We start from the raw sequence: 25,274 nt of genomic DNA on the forward strand, positions 1-25,274 counted from the left end.
GAAAGGCACCAGGACGCACGCAAAGAGAAAGCCCGACAGAAGTTTCCTCTGCTGATCTAAAAATTGAAGGGAAAAAAGGACTCAAAAACCACAGCGGCCTTTTCCGTCACCCCGATTTAAAGCAGAACGAGCAGCTTTTATTTTAACAGCGTTGAAGAAATCCCTAATAAGGCCTCCTTCAGAACACTGCTTCAGGGTTCAGGAGGCTCAGGTAGACCGGATTAAATGCTCAGAGCTACCAACACAGAACAGGGAAATCAAGAAAGTATTGTATAAAGCAGTATTTGTACAAGGAAGAAAAAAATTCAGCTTTTTCATGATTATAACAACTGTGATGTTTACTTCAGAAGAAGATGGGAATGAGGGAAAATACCCTGCCTAGGTTGAAGGCAGAGCATGACCAGTTCATGAATGACCAGCGATTACTCCGTCCAGAGAGGGCAGGAGAGACGTCCCAGGATTAGGGTGAATTTTACTTCTGAGGAAACAGCAGCAACAGCCTGGCAGCGTGAAGGCTACAGACGACTACCGAGAAGACTGCAGTGCCAGGCTTTTTGTGGGAGCGTTATCCTGCAATGGGCTTTGCCTTGGCAAAGCAGCGGCAAACCAAACAGTGCCGCTTGAGCACTGGAACTACAACGGCACCATCCCAAGGGGCCCAAGTCTGTAAGACTCGATAGACTTAGCTGAGAAAATGAGTCCAAATGAAACATATATCCAGGAGATAAAACTGTCGGCAGGAGCTGGCTCATCCTAGGACTCGGGACCACTCAGGCACACGACCTGCCATCCAGAAGTACCCGTGAAAAGACCTCGACTGCACTTGAGATGTAAACGCTGCCAAGTCATCTCTTATTTGCATCACATACAGAGCAGCCAATTTAGCAAATTGACCCTTACTTCTACTGAAACCTTCCTTACAGACAGCTCATTTTCTGTGTTCGTAAACTGTAGTTAAGACCTGTGCTAGCGCAAAGGCTCGAACCCTGCCTACGGCGAAGAAGCCGTTTAGACAAGCCCCAGTTTTCTTTCCTCGCTGCTGGCTTGCTTCCCAGAAATCAATCAATACCCAAAGCTCTCTATGAAGACTGCATAAAAAAGCCAACTGCAAGTGCCTTTACTTGCCACTGTTTTTGTCAGGCAGCATTCTAGGAAGAAACTAGCTTGTCCTGCTTCTTTTGCTACAGCTTCGTTACTTTCAAAGATGACACTTTTTACCTGTGCTACTCCAATACAGCCTCACAGCCCAGCAAAATCGTACTGCAGGAGGAAACCTTCACTCTTCCTCTTGCTTACCAAAGTCCAGGCAGTGTTAGAAAACAACAGCAAAAAAGCAGCGCGCTCTCATGTTTTACGGAGCCCATTATATCAGCTGTTCAACATTAAGTCCGACTCCAGTCTGAACCCCAGAATAAGAAATGCCGTCTTAAAAATTTCCAGAAAAGAGAAGGCCTTTGAAGTGGCAAGACAAGAAAACGTTCATGAAAGCCCCATCATGCAAGTACACATCCCTGATCACAGTCCAACTGCACCGTCACCTGAGAAAGCCATGTTCCATGCGAACTGGCAGCCACTGACATCTGGAAAATAGCTCAGGGTCTCTTGTTTATTAGCACAAAGCACGCAGGTTGGAGTTAAATCCAGTTGGCGGCTGGTCACGAGAGGTGTTCCCCAGGGCTCAGTACTGGGGCCGGTCCTGTTCAATATCGTTATCAACGATCTGGATGAGGGGATCGAGTGCTCCCTCAGTAAGTTTGCAGACGACACCAAGTTGGGCGGGAGTGTTGATCTGCTGGAGGGTAGGAAGTCTCTGCAGAGGGACCTGGACAGGCTGGATCGATGCCTGAGGCCAACTGCATGAGGTTCAACAAGGCCAAGTGCTGGGTCCTGCACTTGGGCCACAACAACCCCAGGCAACGCTGCAGGCTTGGGGAAGAGTGGCTGGAAAGCTGCCCAGAGGAAAAGGACCTGGGGGTGCTGATTGACAGCCGGCTGAACATGAGCCGGCAGTGTGCCCAGGTGGCCAAGAAGGCCAACGGCATCCTGGCCTGTATCAGAACTGGTGTGGCCAGCAGGAGCAGGGAGGTGATCGTGCCCCTATACTTGGCACTGGTGAGGCCGCACCTCGAATCCTGTGTTCAGTTTTGGGCCCCTCACTACAAGAAGGACATGGAGGTGCTGGAGCGTGTCCAGAGGAGGGCAACGAAGCTGGTGAAGGGCCTGGAGCACAAGTCTTATGGGGAGCAGCTGAGGGAACTGGGGTTGTTTAGCCTGGAGAAGAGGAGGCTGAGGGGAGACCTCATCGCGCTCTACAACTCCCTGAAAGGAGGTTGTAGCGAGGTGGGGGTCGGTCTCTTCTGCCAAGTAACTAGCGATAGGACGAGAGGAAATGACCTCAAGTTGCGCCAGGGGAGGTTTAGATTGGACATTAGGATAAATTTCTTTACTGAAAGAGTGGTCAGGCCTTGGAACAGGCTGCCCAGGGAAGTGGTTGAGTCCCCATCCCTGGAAGTATTTAAAAGACGTGTAGATGAGGCGCTTAGGGACATGGTGTAGTGGGCATGGGGGTGTTGGGTTGATGGATGGACACGATGATCTTAGAGGTCTTTTCCAACCTTAATGATTCTATGATTCTATGATAGCAAGGAGAATACTATTAAATTCTCACACTTCCCAAACTATTTGCATAGTACGGCCTGTGGCCTAATAAAATACAAGAAATCAGTTTTCTCAGTTTTTGAAGGCTACTCCTTCACGGTAAACCCCTTTAATTCAGTAATTTGAGCAGTTTATTCTTTTTCTAGACAAAGTGGTGGGTTACTTTTATGGCTGATGTCTTGGACTGGTGTTTTTATTTGGGTTTTGTGGGGTCTGGTGAGGTTGGCATTTTTAAACTTACTGACAGGAGGGGCAGAGTTCATCTTTCAGGGCTGATATGCCTGTGCTTTACTTTGACAGGCAACTACTGTGTTCCTAAAAGCATAAACATGTGCGTTTATAAATGATGAGACATTTACTGATTAATTTACAAGCCACACTGAAAAGAAGTTTCCTGTAGTGATGCTTCCTTCACAATTAAATGTATTTTTTAAATCCTTTTTAGCTGAAAATTGACAGCTTCCTTACCCCTTCAACTTTTAAGCAGCTGTGAGCATTTGACAAGGGTCCCTCTCTGAGATATTCTGGAGCAAGAAGTTGATCTCCAGCGGGTTTGGTTAGTTTAGCTTCTTCTCCTTAACCACATAGGCACTCTTAAGCTGTCACAGGTTTGGACTTTGTTTTGAATACCAATTACACTAGGTTGGAAATGCCTCTTCCAGTGACACTTGGAGGATATAGTGCAGACTGTCAGACTACAGTAGAGGTTAACTATTGCTCTGTTTTGATTGTAGAACTTGAATATGTGTTTAATTTTTCATGAACAGATTGATGACTTCTGCATCTATTTTTCTGGCCCAGCTTATTAAGGTATATCTATATTCTTGTCAAATACTTAAAAAAAAAAAAAGTGTTTGCTTTGTATTTTTAAATCTTATACTGTGCTTTATAGCTGGATAACTGTTGTAATGTGAACAAAACTTTAATTTATTTTTTAATAATTTAAAGTTTTTATCTTAACTTTAAAATGTGTGTATATTTTGATACTATCCTGTAAAGAGTATCTGCCAGTTTGGGAAGAGAGAATGCCTCAACGCAGTATTACTCATCTTCAAGACACAAAGAAGCAGCACTTCAGAAGCTGTTTACTGTTTTTCATACTTTTCGTTCATTTTGCATTGGAAACTAACACAATTTTCACAGAAGAATTTAATTGGCTGTAAAGTATGGACATTTCAGGGGGGGTTGCAAGAGCCAAAATAGAAGCGTTTCTGGAACATGGACAACTGCATGGCTATTTTTGAATTTCTAGTCATTATAGTTATAGATCCATTCTTTGAATGCTGCACAATTTCATAAATTGTAGTATATATATAGTGGACAACACAACCTAATTTGTTTGATCGCAGACTGTGTAAATTGTGTAAATGTACCTAATTGTTTACAGGAAAATACCAATGCGTATGTGTGGCATATTAGCAAACGTGACCTTCTGAGACTGTTGTAATGCCATGTTTTGCTATGGAACTGCTTGCATTTTTTGCTCAACAACATGTAACTTTGTATGGGAAAGCACTAGGGATTGCACTTTGTGAAAAGGCGCAGTGCTAGCCAATTAAATTACTAGTCTTTGAAGTTACAAAGATTAGAGAAGGCAGGGCCTAATGCAGAGGAGCTAGTTCTTTCTTCTGAAAATAAAGGCTGGAGTTCATTTCCCAGAAAGAGAAATCTCTTCCCACTGGTAACTTCTCTCTCTCACTGCAGAAATGAAAAAAAAAATAGTTTGGAAGGTAGCCACCAAAAGAAATTGGTCTCCATTAGTGCTGTCCCTAAACGTGTCCTTGGTTCTGTAAACCCCTGTGAAGTTTTACTCTAAAATGTGAAAAACTGTCCAAGTGTACGCATTTAAGCTTTCAAGAAAATTTAAGTATTTCAGAAAAATACAGGAACGTAACATGAAGCAGCTCAGAACTGTTCCTTACTCTAACCTCCTCAGTGCAGACTGGCTTAGCATGGAGGCAGTGTGTTGTAAGAAGTTTTCTGTTTTACTATGTATTAACTGCCATAGTTGAATTTTGGTCTATTCCTAGTAATGTTTTTTGGATGTGTTTTGTAAACCGCTTGGGTTCAAACAAATTAGTCAAGTATCTGTAAAGTCTTCTGTAAATGTTAATGGAAATGATTTCATAGATGTCGATCTGGATTATGTTACAGTTGAGAAAAAGCTGTGTATATGAAACAACCCTTCAATAAAATGTTGAAACAAGTTGGTTGCTTTTGTGAATGAATGCATCTAAAACCAAAACCATGAGTGTTTGATCTGAGTGATAGGTGCTTGAAGGTCCAAATCATTTACAGTCACTCCCTTAGACCCTGCTTGTATCCGGACTCGTGTGTAGTAAAAACATTTGAACAAATACTACTTAAAAAAAATCAGCTGGCTTCAATCATTTGAAGATCCACTTCTGCATGAGGTTTATATTATGATTTGTATGTTAAAAGGACATGGCGAACTAGAAAAAAATGCAGGTTTTGCTTATTGTAGTTAAATCACTTAATATGAAGAACTTAGTAGAGCGGAACATGCAGAGCCTCAGGTTTTGAGGGCCTGTCCCAATCCAATATCGGGGGAGGTTTCGATGTGATCCCAAGAGCGAGATTAAGACACAAACGAGGTGAAATGACGTATGTCCTAAACAGCTTCTATTATCAAAAGTAAAAGTTAGTAGCGATAGGATAGCTAGAATAAAGACAGAAATCAAGCAAGCGTTCGGGATAGACCTGCAAGAATAGTCACTGCCATGGATCCGCGATGTCTCAGAGTCCAAGTCTTTTAGTGCTTCGGCAGTGAGCGGTCGCTCCGGGGTCCGCGGTGGGCGATCTCTCCGGGGTCGGCGGTGGTCGATTGACACGGGGGTCGTCTTGTCAGTCCCCTTTATTCCTGGTCGAGGGCGGCGGTTTCCATGGCAACGGTACGTTGCCACATTCCTAGACAACACCGAGTCTTGCTCAGAGCGCATCCCCTGCAAACCGCAGCCCTCAGTGGCCTTGCAGCTGCTCTTATCTCTGAGACAGATCTTTTATAGTTCTTAGGTAAGCAGACAAATGTTCTATAGTTCAGTTTCTCCCACTTTGCAGCGGCTCTTCTTAGATAAGCAATCCTTGAGACAAATGCCAGGACTCACTGACAAATGTTTCAGTTCCTTACACTACCCCGTGGCTCAAGGATTTCCCTTTTTTTTTTTTGGTTTGGTTTTGAGAAAATATAGTTATGTAGAAAAGGCCAGAAAAGAGCATTTCAGAGCATTTCAGAACATTTCATACAATCGGCACTACTGACGGCGTAGTTTGGCGCACAGTGCGAATTTGTTTGACACCGTCAGGTGAAACAGTAGTCACAAATTGCATATTGGTTGCAACATGTTGAATTAACTGTATAAAACACAGAATAACACATGATAAAAACAACAACATGGCAAAACTACATAACAAATAAAATAAAACTCATTTAACCCAGGGCCACCTGGGAGCCAGGAGAAGGGATCAAATTCCCAACCCTTCCAGATATGAACGGGAACATGGGCCAGTTTTCGTATTCCTGCGGTAATTTGTTTAACAATTTTGCCGCTATCATCAATTTTTAAAGAACAGTTGGAGTCATTAAGTTCACCACAAATGCCCCCTTCTTTAGCTAGCAGGTCATCGAGAACCATCCGATGTTGGAATATTGCTGTTCACATTTGGGTGGCCTGGTCTGCTAATAGATCCAGGGCATGGGCCGTCTCATTAGTAATAATCTCTAGAACGGCTTGCAACCAAATAATATGATTTAAATTATAGATAGGTTCTCGAACACCGCTAATCCACTCGTTGGGGTTTCAAGTGGCAGGTCCATAATGTTGTATGATACATTGAGGGGTCCACTCGTCCTTACCCCACGTTTGACCACTTCCACCCATTATAGAAGTATCAATGGATCGCCGATATCAATTGAGATCATCATATAACTTAACACCTAATCCGTCACCTCCGTTCTCCAGGAGTAAGAAGAATAAGGGGTGAATTAGCCCCACATAACACACCCCAGTCCAGTTTTTGGGCAATCACTTGTACGCGTGATGTCCACAGATCCAGGAATGACCTTTCAGTGCCCAGGTACCATTTTCAAACAGACCGGTGGGGGTCCGTGGTAATTGGAAATATGTGGTATTACCTGCTCCGAGTGGATGGTTTAATGGTAGGGGTACGTTGCTGCCAGGTATCTTGTAAATGGAACAGGACCAAGCACCGGTGTCATCACTCCAAGAACAATTTTCAGCAGCACTGGTAATGATTTTCGTACGATTGATCAGAGACCAATAGGAAGGAAATATTTTCCAGTGCCCGGTCTCTTTTACCCAGACCCATCCCAGCTCGCGAGGTACAAAAGGTTCATTATTGTAGTTAAGCATTGTCTTACAGCCCTCAATGAAGCAATGGTTTCCCTATAGGTCCAATTACATTTGCTATTTCCCACAAAACCACGACCCTCCTGTGTGTGATTTAGACAACATTCACCTCGGGTCAGGTATTGTACCGTCCAGGGCTGTGCGTCCTCGCTCCAATAGGAATCATTTTTGGTCTCGCTGTAATTACTCACTAACCATTTAGGAGAAAGGGGGATGGAGGTCCATGGCCATCTTTCTAGACCAAATGGCCCTCCACATACCCAACAATTGGTAAGATTAAAGGTATCAGCTTGTTGACCTAAAACAATAAATTCATTTTGCCATGATGAGTCAGAAAGGAGGGAGGAGGAGCTTCCCCAGATACTAAAGACAGTGATAATGGTCGATCAAGACATCGTTTACGATGGTATATCAGACAGCCTATGAAGATTAACAAAGAAATCACCAACAAAACCACGCAGACAATCAGCAGCTTCATGTATTCCTTCTGGCTGGCTTCGGAGTCTCTACCTGAAAGAGAAAAGAAAACAAACTCAGCCCATTTTAAGGAACCGGAGGCAGGTTATCGTTAGAAAGATGGAACAATCCACCGTGCATTAATCTTGTGTTCCTTCCTGTGAGCATCTTTTGCCTTCCAGGCATACTTGTTCATTGGAGTATCCAGTACCAGGGGTACGGTTCCCACAGTGGGGAGTTCAACCAAAACTGGTTGGCCTGGAAAATGCAACGGATTTTTAGGGTGATCAGGGCCATATGAGGCTGGTATAATGGTTGGGGGCCTCGGACAGAACGCAGTAATTTTCGGGCATCTGTTTATACCCCAGCGACTATTGACACTAGTCACCGCACCCCACAGTGCAGTGCACTGCACCCCACCACTTCACCAAGGAGGTGACGCCAAGCACGCTCCGACCTACACCCTGGTGGGAGCTCCAGCTCTTCTGGCAAGAGGATGCTGCTGCAATACCGCTTGTGGGGTCGGGCAGCACACGGAGCTGCAGCGAGGGCTGGGGGCTGACACGCAGAGCGGCACCGGCTGACGAGGCGGCAGACGTCGAGCCAGGTGTGCGGAACGGCTGCCTGGATGGGAAGCTCTGCTGCAGGAGCCTATGCTGACCCAGCCCTCCTCCCGCCTGGGTGGAAGCCAGAGGCACAGTGGCACAGAGCTGCTGGCTCCCGCTGGGCTGCAGGCCCCTCACAACAGGGCTTTCGCAGCAGAAAATAAAAAGGGAATTCTGCTAATCATCTGCGCTTGCTGTTCTTTCTCAAACATAGGGGCTAAGGCTGTGCAGCCTGCTGGGAGAGCTGATGGAGGATCAGCCGCAGGCAGTGAGCTCTCCCAGCCACAGGAGACGGGGCTCCTGCACACATCAGCTGGTGCTGAGACCGGTGCACGCGTTCATCAGGGGCTCGGCTCAGGCACGCTCACCCGTGCAGGACCTTACAGGAGGGCTGGCTGAGCTACACCTGTTTCATGGGGATATGTCCCGGTTTCGGCTGGGATAGGGTTAAATTTCTTCCTAGTGCTGTGTTTTGGATTTAGTATGAGCAGAATGCTGGTAACACACTGATATTTTCAGTTGTTGCTAAGTGCCCTCCTAGTCCAAGGACAGCTCCCGTGCCTACTGACTGAGCTAGGTACACGAGATGGGAGGGAACATAATCAGGACAGCCAGCCCAGCTGGCCAATGGGGTATTCCATACCATGTGATGTCATGCTCAGTATATGAACGGTAGGCGTGATCCAGGAAGTACCGATGGCTACTTCGTTATCGGTCAGCGCGGGTGGTGAGCAATTGCATTGTGCATCACTCATTTTCTATATTCTATCATTATTTATTAATATTATTTTTCTTTTTCTGTTCTATTAAACTGTCTTTATCTCAACCCACGAGTTTTTCTCACTCTTACCCTTCCGATTCTCTCCCCATCCCACTGGGGGTGCGGGGGGAGTGAGTGAGCGGCTGCGTGGTATTTGGCTGCGTGCCAGGTTAAACCACGACAGTCCTTTTTGGCGCCCAACGTGGGGCTCGAAGGGTTGAGATAACGATAGATCTGACCAAAGTGTGTTAAGGCAAAATTGTTATAAGCATTCATTGTATTGATTGGTCACAATGTTGATGTATTGGCTGTCAAAGTTGTGGGGCTGGCTCTCAATGTTGGGTCATGTAATACCTTGCTTGCAGTATGTGTTCCCTATTGTGCTGTTTATCATTATTCGGAACTGGGCCAAGATTATAACTTTGCTGCTGTTTTATGAGGTGATAAAATCATTGGTCATAAGTCTAATCTGGTATCTGTACTCGGCACTGCCATCATTTCTGTACCTCGGGAATCACCTCTTAGAAATTATTAGTATTTGCACTTTTTTCTCCTTGGAGAATGAATTTAAGGGGGAGACGGGATGGGACACTTTCTCCCACTTGTTCATCTTCCCTTCCATATCGTCAGAAACTCCTTTTTCTTCTATCCTCTTCATGAAGATGTCCACAATATTCCCTGAGAATTTTGAATATCCTTGGGATGTTCAAACAAGCATGATCATATTGCTATGTCTCCTGAATGTGGTTCAGGCCTTGTTTAGGGTTAAACAACTCTTCAGGAATACTGTCCAGAGATCAACCCTCAGGAACAAGAAAAGAGGGAGGGCAAGCAGCGGTGCCTCATCGGGGCGGGCGGAGCGGCGAGTCTCGGGGGCGGCTACAGACACGGTGGCTACTCAAAACCCCACGACAGGCACTGCGGCTACTCCAACCCCCATGACAACCCCTGTGGCTACTCAAACCCCGGCAACAGTCACCATAGCTTCTCCAACCCCTGCGACAAGCACTGCAGCCACTCAAGCTCCGGCAACAGGCACTACAGTTACTCCAACCCCCATGACAAGCACTGCAGCTACCCAAACCCCAGCAACAGGCACTACAGCTGAACCAGAGGACCAACCCTTGCTGGTATCCGTTGCCCCTGTACAGAAGAGGAAATCTTGGAAGCGGAGATCAGGTCGTTTAGAAAGGGATGATGAAAGAGCAGGGACATCACGAGGAGAGGAGGAGGAAGAGGAAGAACTCATAAACAAGACAGAAACCACCCGATCCCTATCCCTGAGTGAGCTGCGAGATATGCGGAAAGATTTCAGCCGTCGTCCAGGCGAGCATATTGTTACCTGGCTGCTCCGATGCTGGGATAATGGGTCCAGTAGCCTGGAATTAGAGGGGAAGGAGGCCAAACAGCTGGGATCCCTTGCTAGGGAAGCGGGTATTGACAAAGCAATCGGAAAAGGGACACAGGTCCTCAGCCTCTGGAGGCGACTGCTGTCAGGCGTGAAGGAAAGGTATCCCTTCAAGGAAGATGTTATATATCGCCTAGGCAAATGGACCACTATGGAGAGAGGTATCCAGTACCTGAGAGAACTAGGCGTGCTGGAGGTGGTTTATAGTGACCTGGACGACGGCCGAACACCCAAAGATCCAGATGATGTCCAGTGCACCCGACCCATGTGGCGGAAGTTGGTACGGAGCGCACCAGCATCGTATGCCAGTTCGTTGGCAGTACTGTGCTGGAAAGAGGAAGAAGCACCAACGGTGGATGAGGTGGTTAACAGACTTCGGGATTTCGAAGAAACTATCTCCTCCTCCTTTGTCTCGGCTGTAGAGAAACTGTCCCGAGAGGTCCAGCAACTCAAAGACGATAGGTCCTATTCTCCACCTGTACAGACCAGTATCTCAGCCATTAGGAGTCAGCGTTTTTCTCCTCAAGAGAGAGGATATCGAAAGTACACACCACGGGGCACCCTGTGGTTTTACATGCGTGACCACGGAGAGGACATGAGGCAGTGGGATGGAAAACCTACCTTGACCCTAGAGGCACGGGTACGTGAGTTGCAAGGAAAAACAATCACACAAGGGGGTTCTCTCAGGAAAAATGAAGCTCCAGTTTTCAGGAAAACCCTGTCCCACGACGGTCCAGTTTCCAGTGAACAGTTCCCCAGACAGAGTAGAAGGGCTGATCTTACTTTGGACTGTAATGAAGGAATTCTTGACTCACGTTTGCAAGAAGTGAGAAGCGGATACTATGATCAGAACTAGAGGGGCCCTGCCTCCGGCCAGGTGGAGGAAAGGGACAACCAGGTTTACTGGACTGTGTGGATTCGATGGCCTGGCACATCAGAGCCACAGGAGTATAAGGCTCTCGTAGACACCGGTGCACAGTGTACCCTGATGCCATCAAGCTATAAAGGGGCAGAACCCATCTGTATTTCTGGAGTGACAGGGGGATCCCAAGAGTTAACTGTATTGGAGGCCGAAGTGAGCCTAACCGGGAACGAGTGGCAGAAGCACCCCATTGTGACTGGCCCAGAGGCTCCGTGCATCCTTGGCATAGACTATCTCAGGAGAGGGTATTTTAAGGACCCAAAAGGGTACCGGTGGGCTTTTGGTATAGCTGCCCTGGAGACGGAAGAAATTAAACAGCTGTCCACCTTGCCCGGTCTCTCAGAGGACCCTTCTGTTGTGGGGTTGCTGAGGGTTGAAGAACAACAAGTACCAATCGCTACCACAACAGTGCATCGGCGACAATACCGCACCAACCGAGATTCCCTGATCCCTATCCATGAGCTGATTCGTCGATTGGAGTGCCAAGGAGTGATCAGCAAGACTCGCTCACCCTTCAACAGTCCCATATGGCCAGTGCGAAAGTCTAATGGAGAGTGGAGACTAACAGTAGACTACCGTGGCCTGAACGAAGTCACGCCGCCACTGAGTGCTGCCGTGCCGGACATGCTAGAACTTCAATATGAACTGGAGTCAAAGGCAGCCAAGTGGTACGCCACCATTGACATTGCTAATGCCTTCTTCTCCATCCCTTTGGCAGCAGAGTGCAGGCCACAGTTTGCTTTCACTTGGAGGGGCGTCCAGTACACCTGGAACCGACTGCCCCAGGGGTGGAAACACAGCCCTACCATTTGCCATGGACTAATTCACACCGCACTGGAACAGGGTGAGGCTCCAGAACACCTGCAATACATTGATGACATCATTGTGTGGGGCAACACAGCAGAAGAAGTTTTTGAGAAAGGGGAGAGAATAATTCAAATCCTTCTGAAAGCCGGTTTTGGCATAAAACAAAGTAAGGTCAAGGGACCTGCACAGGAGATCCAGTTTTTAGGAATAAAATGGCAAGACGGACGTCGTCAGATCCCAATGGATGTGATCAACAAAATAACAGCCATGTCCCCACCAACTAGCAAAAGGGAAACACAAGCTTTCTTAGGCGTTGTGGGTTTTTGGAGAATGCATATTCCAGATTACAGCCTGATTGTAAGCCCTCTCTATCACGTGACCAGGAAGAAGAACGACTTCAGATGGGGCCCTGAGCAACAGCAAGCCTTTGAACAAATTAAACAGGAGATAGTCCATGCAGTAGCCCTTGGGCCAGTCCGGGCAGGACAAGATGTGAAGAATGTGCTCTACACCACAGCCGGGGAGAATGGCCCTACCTGGAGCCTCTGGCAGAAAGCACCAGGGGAGACTCGAGATCGACCCTTAGGGTTCTGGAGTCGGGGATACAGAGGATCCGAGGCCCGCTACACTCCCACTGAGAAGGAGATATTGGCAGCATATGAAGGGATTCGAGCTGCTTCGGAAGTAGTTGGTACTGAAGCACAGCTCCTCCTGGCACCCCGACTGCTGGTGCTGGGCTGGATGTTCAAAGGGAGGGTCCCCTCTACACATCATGCAACCGATGCTACGTGGAGTAAGTGGGTCGCACTGATCACACAACGGGCCCGAATAGGAAACCCCAGTCGCCCAGGAATCTTGGAGGTGATCACGAACTGGCCAGAAGGCAAAGATTTTGGAATATCCCTAGAGGAGGAGGTGACACGTGCTGAAGAGGCCCCACTCTATAATAAACTACCAGAAAGCGAGAAGCAATATGCCCTGTTCACTGATGGGTCCTGTCGCCTTGTGGGAAAGCATCGGAGGTGGAAAGCTGCTGTATGGAGTCCTATACGCCAAGTTGCAGAAACTGCTGAAGGAGAAGGTGAATCGAGCCAGTTTGCAGAGGTAAAAGCCATCCAGCTGGCCTTGGACATTGCTGAACGAGAAAAATGGCCAGTACTTTATCTCTATACTGACTCATGGATGGTGGCAAATGCCCTGTGGGGGTGGTTGCAGCAGTGGAAGCAGAACAACTGGCAGCGCAGAGGTAAACCCATCTGGGCTGCCGCATTGTGGCAAGATATTGCTGCCCGAGTAGAGAACCTGACTGTAAAAGTACGTCACGTAGATGCTCACGTGCCCAAGAGACGGGCCACTGAAGAACATCAAAAGAACCAGCAGGTGGACCAGGCTGCTAAGATTGAAGTGGCCCAGGTGGATCTGGACTGGCAACATAAGGGTGAATTATTTATAGCTCGGTGGGCCCATGACGCCTCAGGCCATCAAGGAAGAGATGCAACATATAGATGGGCTCGTGATCGAAGGGTGGACTTAACCATGGACGCTATTGCACAGGTTATCCATGAATGTGAAACGTGCGCTGCAATCAAACAAGCCAAGCGAGTAAAGCCTCTTTGGTATGGGGGACGATGGTTGAAATACAAATATGGGGAGGCCTGGCAGATTGATTATATCACACTCCCACAAACCCGGCACGGCAAGCGCTATGTGCTCACCATGGTGGAAGCAACCACCGGATGGCTAGAAACATACCCTGTGCCCCATGCCACTGCCCGGAACACCATCCTGGGCCTTGAAAAGCAAGTCCTGTGGCGACATGGCACCCCAGAAAGAATTGAGTCAGACAACGGGACTCATTTCCGAAACACCCTCATAGACACCTGGGCCAAAGAGCACGGCATTGAGTGGGTCTATCACATCCCCTACCATGCACCAGCCTCCGGGAAAATCGAACGATACAACGGGCTGCTAAAGACAACACTGAGGGCAATGGGTGGTGGGACATTCAAGCATTGGGATACACATTTAGCAAAAACCACCTGGTTAGTCAACACTAGGGGGTCTGTTAATCGAGCTGGCCCTGCCCAATCAAGACTTTTACGTACTGTAGATGGAGATAAAGTTCCTGTCGTGCACATAAGAAATATGCTGGGGAAGACAGTCTGGGTTACTCCTGCCTCTGGCAAGGGAAAACCCATCCATGGGATTGCTTTTGCTCAAGGACCTGGGTGCACTTGGTGGGTGATGCGAAAGGATGGGCAAGTCCGGTGTGTACCTCAAGGGGACTTGATTTTGGGTGAAAATAGCTAATGAACTGAATTTTATGATGTCAATTGTTATATGATATTATATATCATTATTTCTATGGTTGCTATCAATGGTATAGCAGTGAAAATCACCCAGATTAATGAAGAATGAACTAACTCCGATGAAACCGAGCAAAGTGCAACGATGATAGAACTGGACGAGCGCAGCAGTACCAAAATGAGAACTGGCTTCAGGATGCAACAGCCCAACACCACACACCATCCTTCTGGCCCTGAAAGACTGTTATGACAGATGGAGCCCAAAGTTGTGGACTAAAAGAACTCAATGGACATTTATATATATTTATGTATATATATATGTATGTATATGTATTATATGTATATATGTATGTATATGTATTATATATGTATATATATAAAAAAGATAGTGGTGATTAATTGAAAGGTATCGAAAAATGTGAGACCTAAGCATAATGTAAATGGTATGGAATAAGGGGTGGATACTGTCCTAGTTTCGGCTGGGATAGGGTTAAATTTCTTCCTAGTGCTGTGTTTTGGATTTAGTACGAGGAGAATGTTGATAACACACTGATGTTTTCAGTTGTTGCTAAGTGCCCTCCTAGTCCAAGGACAGCTCCCGTGCCTACTGACTGAGCTAGGTACACGAGATGGGAGGGAACATAATCAGGACAGCCAGCCCAGCTGGCCAATGGGGTATTCCATACCATGTGATGTCATGCTCAGTATATGAACGGTAGGCGTGATCCAGGAAGTACCGATGGCTACTTCGTTATCGGTCAGCGCGGGTGGTGAGCAATTGCATTGTGCATCACTCATTTTCTATATTCTATCATTATTTATTATCATTATTCTCCCTTTTCTGTTCTATTAAACTGTCTTTATCTCAACCCACGAGTTTTTCTCACTCCTACCCTTCCGATTCTCTCCCCATCCCACTGGGGGTGCGGGGGGAGTGAGTGAGCGGCTGCGTGGTATTTGGCTGCCTGCCAGGTTAAACCACGACACGGGCCCAGGTGTCGGGTTGTCTCCCTGAGTCTGATGAGGGGGCGCAGAGAAGAAGGACACGGTGGTAGGGAAGGGGCGCGTCTCAGGGACAGCAGGCTTGGGGTCAGGCTGTGGGGCTGCGAGAGCCCATGGTCCCTGGGGAATAATCCTGCTGACAGAGGCATTTCCATCCTGCTGGCCACAGCCAGTTTCTAGTCCAAGTGTCTCTCTGATGGTCCCGTGATGCACCCCAGCGGGAGCACCCATTTCCTCACCCTTGGCTTTCCAGCTCCTCTTTCCCCCAGGCCCTGTCCGGGCCATGCTGGTCCCACAGTGCAGAGGCCATAACAGAGCTGCAGTGTCAGGGTAAGCCCTGGGCTGTGGCCCCACACAAGTGAGCCCTAAGGTGGCCGCAGTGCCCTGAACACCCCAGCCAGCCCCAGGGGACATCACGGCCATGGATTACCTCCCACAACAGTTAATCATAGAATCATAGAATCATACAGGTTGGAAAAGACCTCTAAGATCATCGTGTCCAACCGTCAACCCAACACCACCATGCCCTTTACACCATGTCCCTAAGGGCCTCATCTACACGTCTTTTAAATACCTCCAGGGATGGGGACTCCACCACTTCCCTGGGCAGCCTGTTCCAAGGCCTGACCACTCTTTCAGTAAAGAAATTTCTCCTAATGTTCAATCTAAACCTCCCTTGGTGCAACTTGAGGCCATTTCCTCTTGTCCTATCGCTAGTGACTTGGCAGAAGAGACCAACACCCACCTCGCTACAACCTCCTTTCAGGTAGTTGTAGAGCGCGATGAGGTCTCCCCTCAGCCTCCTCTTCTCCAGGCTAAACAACCCCAGTTCCCTCAGCCGCTCCTCATAAGGCTTGTGCTCCAGGCCCTTCACCAGCTTCGTTGCCCTGCTCTGGACACGCTCCAGCACCTCCATGTCCTTGTAGTGAGGGGCCCAAAACTGAACACAGCATTCGAGGTGCGGCCTCACCAGTGCCGAGTACAGGGGCACAATCACCTCCCTACTCCTGCTGGCCACACTATTCCTGATACAGGCCAGGATGCCGTGGGCCTTCTTGGCCACCTGAGCACACTGCCGGCTCATGTTCAGCTGCTGTCAATCAGCACCCCCAGGTCCTTTTCCTCTGGGCAGCTTTCCAGCCACTCTTCCCCAAGCCTGTAGTGTTGCATGGGGTTGTTGTGGCCGAAGTGCAAGACCCGGCACTTGGCCTTGTTGAACCTCATACAGTTGGCCTCGGCCCATCGATCCAGCCTGTCCAGGTCCCTCTGCAGAGCCTTCCTACCCTCCAGCAGATCAACACTCCCGCCCAACTTGGTGTCGTCTGCAAACTTACTGAGGGAGCACTCGATCCCCTTGTCCAGATTGTTGATAAAGATATTGAACAGGACCGGCCCCAGTACTGAGCCCTGGGGAACACCGCTCGTGACCGGCCGCCAACTGGATTTAACTCCGTTCACCACAACTCTCTGGGCTCGGCCGTCCAGCCAGTTTTTTACCCAGCGAAGAGTGTACCTGTCTAGGCCGTGAGCCGCCAGCTTCTCTAGGAGAATGCCGTGGGAGACAGTGTCAAAGGCTTTACTGAAGTCCAGGTAGACCACATCCACTGCCTTTCCCTCATCCACTAGTGGGTCACCTGGTCATAGAAGGAGATCAGGTTGGTCAAGCAGGACCTGCCTTCCATGAACCCGTGCTGGCTGGGCCTGATCCCCTTGTTGTCCCGGACATGGCTTGTGAGCACCCTCAAAACCAACCGCTCCATGATCTTCCCCGGCACCAAGGTCAGGCTGACCGGTCTGTAGTTCCCCGGATCCTCCCTCCGGCCCTTCTTGTAGATGGGAGTCACATTGGCGAGCCTCCAGTCGTCCGGGACCTCCCCAGTTAACCAGGACTGCTGGTAAATGATGGAGAGCGGCTCGGCAAGCTCCTCCGCCAGCTCCCTCAGTACCCTCGGGTGGATCCCATCCAGCCCCATAGACTTGTGAACGTCCAGGTGGCATAGCAGGTCATGAACTTCATCCTCTTGAATTATGGGGGGTTTATCCTGCTCATCGTCCATGTCTTCCAGCTCAGGGGGCTGAATACCCTGAGGATGACCACTCTGACTACTAAAGACTGAGGCAAAGAAGGCGTTGAGTACCTCAGCCTGTTCCTCGTCCTTGGTGGCAACGTTCCCCCCCGCATCCAGTAGAGGATGGAGATTCTCCTTGGCTCTCCTTTTGTCATTAACATACTTATAAAAGCATTTTTTGTTGTCTCTCACGACAGTGGCCAGGTTGACTTCTAGCCGGGCTTTTGCCTTTCTAATTTCCTCTCTGCACGACCTAACGCGATCCCTGTACTCTTCTTGAGTTGCCTGCCCCTTCTTCCACAAGTGATAAACTCTCCTTTTTTCCCTGAGTCCCAGCCAGAGCTCCCCGTTCAGCCAGGCCGGTCGCCTTCCCCGCCCGTTCTTCTTGCGGCACATGGGGACAGCCCGCTCCTGCGCCTTTAAGACTTCCTTCTTGAAGAACGTCCAGCCTTCCTGGACCCCTTTGCCCTTCAGGACTGTCTCCCAAGGGACCCTCTCGACCAGTGTCCTGAGCAGGCCAAAGTCCACCCTCCAGAAGTCCATGGGAGCGGTTTTGCTGTCCCCCCTCCTTACTTCACCAAGTATCGAGAATTCTACCATTTCATGGTCGCTAAGCCCAAGCCGGCCTCTGACCACCACATCTCCCACCAGTCCGTCTCTGTTTGTGAACAGCAGGTCAAGCGAGGCACCTCCCCTCGTGGGCTCGCTTACCAGCTGCGTCAGGAGTCAGTTCCTGACTGGAACTGAGTTAACGCAGTCCCGCTCATGCGGGAACGTTTCCGTGGCAGAGGAGATTTTGTGTCCCTCCCCTAAAAGAGGTGCTGCTGGGAGCTGAGCCAGGGTCCCTCTCCCTTGGCCAGGGCTTTCACCAGCCCCAGTGCCCATGGGCAGAAAACCCTCTTACACAGGAGTCAGGCGGGGAAAAGGCTTTGACCCTTGGGCAGGACCTGGAGCCCAAAGTGCCCTCCCTCTCCCGCTGGTGGGTCTGCACACCCTCCGGCTCCTCCCTGAAAGGCTCCTCTGCTGCAGGCTGGAAGGTGCGTTGGCTCCCTGTGGGAGCTGCTGCAGCTCAGGACTGCTGCCAACAGCAGGGTCTGGCCCTGGAGGAGGAGAGGGCAGGAGGCAGCTCTTGCCAACATCCTCTCCCACTTCATGATTGCCCCGTTCCCTGCTGGGAGCTACTCCACCCCTGGGGTCACCCTGGGGGGATCTGGAGGAGGCCCAGGCTGCCACATCCCTCTGCTCCATACCCTGGAGCCTTTTTGCTGGCAGCCCCCAAGGGAGAGCAGCGTGCCCAGGGTGAGACTCCGACGGTGATGGGTGACACACATGGGCACTGCAAACCCAGCCTACTTCCCCTGGAAAACTCCCACTAGGGTAAGCTCCAGCCCTGCATCTCGGAGAAATACGGTATAAAAGTGAAGTAAAGAAGAAGAGGGGAGTGTTCTCTTCTGAACGCAGGACGGTGGGGGCCTATGGGCAGCATGGACATTGACCTGCAGACTCAAGGTGGCCCAAGTGGGGACCGGGGAGAAGAGCCCAGTGCCTGTCCTGTGCCACCTCTCCACCAGCTCTGCCCTCCCACAGGTGGAATATTTCTCCCTTACTCTGGCACTTGGTAAAGGTTTGCCTCCTATTCCTCGTGGAGATAAGCCACAGGCCTGGGTGTGCTTGGGGGGCAGCACACCTGAGCAGAAAGAGCCTGTTTCATGGCATTTTGGGGCCTGAACAGTCTGGCCCTGCAGGCTGGGTCCATTCTCTGCAGCAAAGCAGGATTGTCACTGTGCCCCAGACCGGTGGTTTCTCCTGCAGCTCCCGAGGGGGAACTGAGGGCGGTCACAGGGAGACCAACCCTCAGCACTGCTGCCCCACGCCAGGCAGAGCACGGCTGTGGAAAGCCCATGGGAGAGCAGCCTTATTGCTCTTAGTCTGGGGTCACCATTCCCAGGGGCTGGGCACCCTGCAGTGGAAGGTGTCTCACACCCCATTTTTGTTGCGGGTGTTTTTGCCGGGGGAGCAGCCGAGGCACCATCTGGCCCTCCCCGCCTGTGCACGTCTGTGGACAGGCCTGTGCCTCCCTGATCCCACCGGCACAGCGTCGACAGAGACACCAAACACCCCAGGAACAAGAGGTGGGCACCGGCCCCACCAGTCCCACCTCTGCAGGGTTGTGCCTGACCTTAGCAGTTCCAGGTTCCCTGAGCTGAGGCTCTGCTCAAGCCAGCGGTGATGGTGGAAGAAGGACCTGGAGACAGGCTCAGGGTAAGAAATGTCATTCCTCCAGCTGGGAGTCCCACAGCCCTGCCCAGGCTTGTCCAACTCAGATGCCCCTACCTGCTGGCACAGAGGGGTGCTTCCCATGTGGTATGGGATCTCCACCTGGAGACAATCTCAGACCCTTACCCCTGGAAAGCCACCAGGGCAGAGTGGCCCTGGTCCCAGAGGACACCTGGGCTGGACCAGCACCCTCACACCACATCTCTCGGTTGTCCTGGTTTTGGCTGGGATGGAGTTGATTTTCTTCCTATTAACTGGTATAGTGCTGTGTTTTGGATGTAGTGTGAGAATAATGTTGATGACACGCTGATGTTTTGGTTGTTGCTAGGTATTGTTTACGCTAGTCAAGGACTTTGCATCTTCCCATGCCGTGCCAGATGTGCAGGGGGCTGGGAGGGAGTGTGGCCAGGGCGGCTGGCCCAGCTGGCCAATAGGCTATTCCATACCATATGACGTCATGCTCAGCATATAAGGTTGGGTGAAGAAGAAGGAGGGGGGGCGGCGTTCGGAGTGATGGCGTGTGTCTTCCCAAGTAACCGTTACGCGTGATGGAGCCCTGCTTTCCTGGCGATGGCTGAACACCTGCCTGCCAACGGGAAGTGGTGAATGAATTCCTTGTTTTGCTTTGCTTGCGTGCGCGGCTTTTGCTTTCCCTATTAAACTGTCTTTATCTCAACCCATGAGTTTTTCTCACTTTTACCCTTCTGATTCTCTCCCCCATCCCACCCGGCGGGGGGGTGAGCGAGCGGCTGCGTGGTATTTGGCTGCTGCCAGGTTAAACCACGACAGTCCTTTTTGGCGCCCAACGTGGGGCTCGAAGGGTTCGAGATAACGACAGGTTTGATTGGAATGTGCTAGATCAAATTTATAGCTGTTACTGCTGCACTGCTGATCGTCTTACTGTGCTGTGCCTGGGAACATTCTGATAACAGCAATGGGGATGTGCCTGGGCTGGCAGATGGCCAGGGCATCGCTGCTGCTTCTGTGCTGCTGTGCTGGGCAGGCTGGAACTGCAGCATGAACTCGAATTGAAGGGACTGTGACCTGTGGCTGAGTCCATGCGGGACAGGACACCCCGAGGCATCTGTGACTGTGGATAAGCCCATGCCCAAGCAGGTACATCTTGAAGCGTCTGTGGCCGTGATTATGTCCGTGCCGCAGCAGGTATACCTCTGAAGGGATTGTGGCCTAAGGATAAGTCCACGCTGGAGAAGGTACACCTCGAAGCATCTGTGGCTGTGGATAAGTCCATGCTGCAGTAGGTACACCCTAAGGGACTGCAGTCTGTGGATAAAACCAAGGCGGAGCAGGGGCAAGGGGAGGAGTTCATTGCAATGTTAAACCCTATGGTCTGGCCCAAAGGGACCAGGGGTGGAGATTGTAACGGATATACCTTTAAATTGTTGTAACCCATGATTTGAGTTGCATGTTATAGGAATTACTATAGCAGGAACCACCTGAACCAACGGAGGACAAACTTTACAAGAAGCAGCACAGGTGCAGCAGTGACCTGACCTGAGCTGGCTTTGGTGCCCAGTAACTCCACGCAACACACCACCTCTGCTGACCTGAGTAACCACCATAACAGATGGAGCCCAAAGTCATGGACGCAGTGGACATTTTGTGGACATTTATGGATATTTTATGGACATTTCACAGCGGTGGTCCATAGACTAAGGGAATGATATCTGTGTATTATATCAAAAGATGGGAAGGGGGATGGTGGGTAATGAGAATGTATTGGATAGTGTGGGACCTGAGCATGATGTAAATGGTATGGAATAAGGGGTGGATACTGTCCTGGTTTTGGCTGGGATGGAGTTGATTTTCTTCCTATTAACTGGTATAGTGCTGTGTTTTGGATGTAGTGTGAGAATGATGTTGATGACACGCTGATGTTTTGGTTGTTGCTAGGTATTGTTTACGCTAGTCAAGGACTTTGCATCTTCCCATGCCGTGCCAGATGTGCAGGGGGCTGGGAGGGAGTGTGGCCAGGGCGGCTGGCCCAGCTGGCCAATAGGCTATTCCATACCATATGACGTCATGCTCAGCATATAAGGTTGGGTGAAGAAGAAGGAGGGGGGGCGACGTTCGGAGTGATGGCGTGTGTCTTCCCAAGTAACCATTACGCGTGATGGAGCCCTGCTTTCCTGGCGATGGCTGAACACCTGCCTGCCGATGGGAAGTGGTGAATGAATTCCTTGTTTTGCTTTGCTTGCGTGCGCGGCTTTTGCTTTCCCTATTAAACTGTCTTTATCTCAACCCATGAGTTTTTCTCACTTTTACCCTTCTGATTCTCTCCCCCATCCCACCCGGCGGGGGGGTGAGCGAGCGGCTGCATGGTATTTGGCTGCTGCCAGGTTAAACCACGACACGGTGCAGCCAGAAACGATTGTAGTGTGCTGCTGACATCTGTCCCCTCCCTGGGTCTCCCCACAAGCACACTCTGCTGCCAAGCATTGTCCCTGGGCAGTGGGTGGGGTGGGTCTGTGGCGCAGGGCAGTACCCTGAGCTCAGGTCCAGCACAGCTTCTCCTCCAGCAGAGGACTCAGCAGGGCACACAGCCCTCCCACAGCCCTCCTCACCTCACAGCCAAGCCCTGGGTGGGCAGGAGGACCAGTGCCCAGCTCCAGCCCACACCTCCCTGAGGCTGGGGAGTCAGGGCAAAAGCACCCCTGGAGATGCTGGGGGTTGAACCCAGGACCTTCCACACGCGAAGCAGGCGCTCTGCCACTGAGCTACATCCCCTTGACACCGGCCAGCGGGAGAGACACTCTCCTCCCGTGACGTGTCTATGAGAGCACAGCCCTGTTGTCCCCTGGGTGCCCAGGGACCCTCTGCAGAAAACAGCACTCGAATCCTCCTGAGATGGCAGAAGTTGGGACTGCATCTCCGCTGGGGTCTGATCCTGGCACAGGGCTGCACTGCAGAGCGCTGCCCCTTCAACGTCTCTGCAGGGCAAGGGGGCAGGAGAAGGCTCTTGCTGCGGGTGCTGCTCCCACGCTCGGGCCCACTCCAGCATGGGTCAATGAAGAGGAGAAAACCCCTTCCCCTGAGCCTTCTCTGCCACCCAGAGCAACACCCCTTTGGGCCACATCTGTCCCTAACTCCACAGCAGGAGCAGTGCAGCAGGGTGAGGGAAATGCGCTCCCTGGGTTGATGTGCCCCCAGGCTCTGATGGCATCCCAGGGCATGCCATGGAGGGGACATGGAGGCAGACATCTTACACGCCCTCCTCCGGGCACCGGGCCTCCCCCTGCACCCCTCTGTTCCCAGCCTCCCTGGAGGTGAGTTGGACCACAGGCTTCCATCTCCACGGGGCTGGGGATGTGGGTCGGGCTCAGGGACCTTCCCGTTCCTCCAGCACTGGTGACTGTCCTGACAGCAAAGCAGTGCCCTGGACGGCCCTGGCTGGGGTCTCTGTGGCAGGGGGGGTGGGCATGTGCAGCTCTTAACTCAAAGGTGAGGGTTTGACCGCTGGAGTGGTTTAACCCGGCAGGGAGCCAAACACCACACAGCTGCTCGCTCACTCCTCGCCCCGCAGTGGGACGGGAGGAAGAATCAGAAAATGAGTAAAATTCAGGGATTAAGAGAACAACAGTTTAATAGAACAGAAAAGGAACGGAAAATAATAATAATAACAATAATAACAATGATAGAATATACAAAATAAGTGATGCACAACGCAATTGCTCACCACCTGCCAAGCAATGCCCAAACACCACTTATTTATATACCGAGCATGACGTCACATGGTATGGAATACCCCGTTGGCCAGCTGGGCCAGTTGTCCTGGCTATGCTCCCTCCCAGCGGCTTGTGCACTTGGCAGAGCATGGGAAGCTGAAAAGTCCTTGACTAGCAGGGTACTTAGCAACCACTGAAAACATCAGTCTCTTATCAACATTCTTCTCATACTAAATCCAAACCACAGCACTGGGAAGAAATTTAACTCTATGCCAGCTGAAACCAAGACAACCACACGCAGGGATGGTGTCCTCATGGTGGTACAGCTGGGGCAATTGTGTTGCCCAATGCCATAGATTTTTCCCTGCTGAGCCCCGGCCTAGCAGAGAGGGTTTAGGGGAATCAAAACCAGACCACAGTCACTGTGAACTTCTGGAGTCGTTGAGTGGAGTTAAAGGGATGCACTGCTCATCTCTTCTGCTTTGCATACATGGCCCCAAAGCCTATCCTCAGCAATGACTCTCCCGTTCCTGCTCAAGGAAGATCTAGAAGTACTCTTCTGGAGCAGTGATAATCCTGCAGGCACTACCCCCGCGGCCAAGCATTTTCAAGCTCGTGCTCAAAGCTGACGAGACAGTAACTTTGCTTGGACAGACAGTCTCTCCCTCTCCCCTCCTCACACTTGCGCTCACTCACGACAAAAGCCAAACTTCTCTGGAGGTGCATCCCTGAGGAGCCGGCCAGTATGTGCCATTGCTTGGCCTGACTGGGGAGAGGCTGAGACTGGAGACAGAGGGAGACGGTCTGGGTCACAACTGTCACTGTGTTCCTGATGGGCGAGCAAGGTTCTGTAACAGCAGGAGGCTGCAAGAGGGGAGCCCCGCAGCTTGTTGAAGCTCATGAGCAGGTCTTTCTTCCTCTGTGCAGGGACTGATGGCTGTGGGGGGCTGCGGCTGGTCTAGACAGTCCAGTCTGGTGGGTGAGTATATTTGGGCATGGCTTTGTCCTCTGTCCTTGGCACATCAGAGGTCTTGCTGTGACAAGAGGGAGGGAGGATGCTGCCATTGGGGCCTCAGCTCCAGGGAGTGCGTCTCCCTGGGACTGGGGGGACAGTGGCCTCCCCGATGGGCAGTATGTTCTGGTCTGGGTACTGCCAGGTGAAGGTCCAGGCGAAGGATGTGTGTGAGGATGGGAGCTGTCTGCGCACCATCAAGAATGACAAAGAGGAGAGAGACAAGGTCTTTGCAGAGACCCCACAAAGGAAAGATCCCAGTTGCTGTGGAGCAGGGAAGGAGCGACAGATGGAGACCACCCCAAAGAAGCACTGAATGTAGAGTCCTGCCCAGAGGGAGGCTGGGGACTTGTGGTGCAAGAGGAAGGCTCCTTCTAACCCGCAGGTCTGCAGCTACAGTGCAGGGGCAGTGCTCTGGCAAGAGGTGAAGGAGCAAGGAGGGCCAGGGTAGGCTGGAAGAAGGCAGAGAGGCTCTGCAAAAAACTAAGGGAGGAAACTCCTGCAGAAGCCCAGGGTTGAACCAGGGACCTTTAGATCTTCAATCTAATGCTCTCCCAGCTGAGCTACTTAGGCCCTGTTCCAGCAGCCCTTGTCCCAGTTCCACCCCTGCCAGGCCATACGCTGACACACGTGAGGAGCATTCCTTGGGGAGGTTCCCAGGGAGAAGCGGTTCCCAGCCCTGGGCAGAGGGGACCTGGCCTCTCCCTGCCTCCATGGCCAGGTGGGCTCCAGATTTGGGTGGAGGCCAGCTTACACTGGGCATGCCAAAATGTGTGGGGGACTTTAGGACCAACACGACAGTGGCAAAGCAAGGGGGCAGGCCAAGCACGTGGAACTGCACAGGCTGAGGGTGGAAGAAGTGTGGGGCTGTTGGAAGACCTTATCTCCTTCCCCATGGAAGGCCTCCTCCCCACCCTT

The 25,274-nt window shown here is 50.7% G+C and overlaps 1 protein-coding gene and 1 non-coding gene across 2 annotated transcripts in view; one reads left to right on the plus strand and one right to left on the minus strand.

The window, feature by feature from the left end:
* The window catches only part of LOC142076290 (antigen WC1.1-like), a 143,291-nt gene that overhangs the window by 77,446 nt on the left and 40,571 nt on the right, over positions 1 to 25,274 (plus strand). The window contains exon 5 of the mRNA XM_075138642.1: positions 17,146 to 17,160. Within this exon, the coding sequence (XP_074994743.1) occupies positions 17,146 to 17,160 (15 nt within the window). The remainder of the gene's footprint in view (positions 1 to 17,145; positions 17,161 to 25,274) is intronic.
* TRNAA-CGC (transfer RNA alanine (anticodon CGC)) lies at positions 22,335 to 22,406 on the minus strand. Its single transcript has one exon. It is a non-coding gene; the product is annotated as a tRNA-Ala (tRNA).

Source organism: Calonectris borealis, unplaced genomic scaffold (assembly GCF_964195595.1).
Source record: "Calonectris borealis unplaced genomic scaffold, bCalBor7.hap1.2 HAP1_SCAFFOLD_40, whole genome shotgun sequence".
Taxonomy (NCBI): domain Eukaryota; kingdom Metazoa; phylum Chordata; class Aves; order Procellariiformes; family Procellariidae; genus Calonectris; species Calonectris borealis.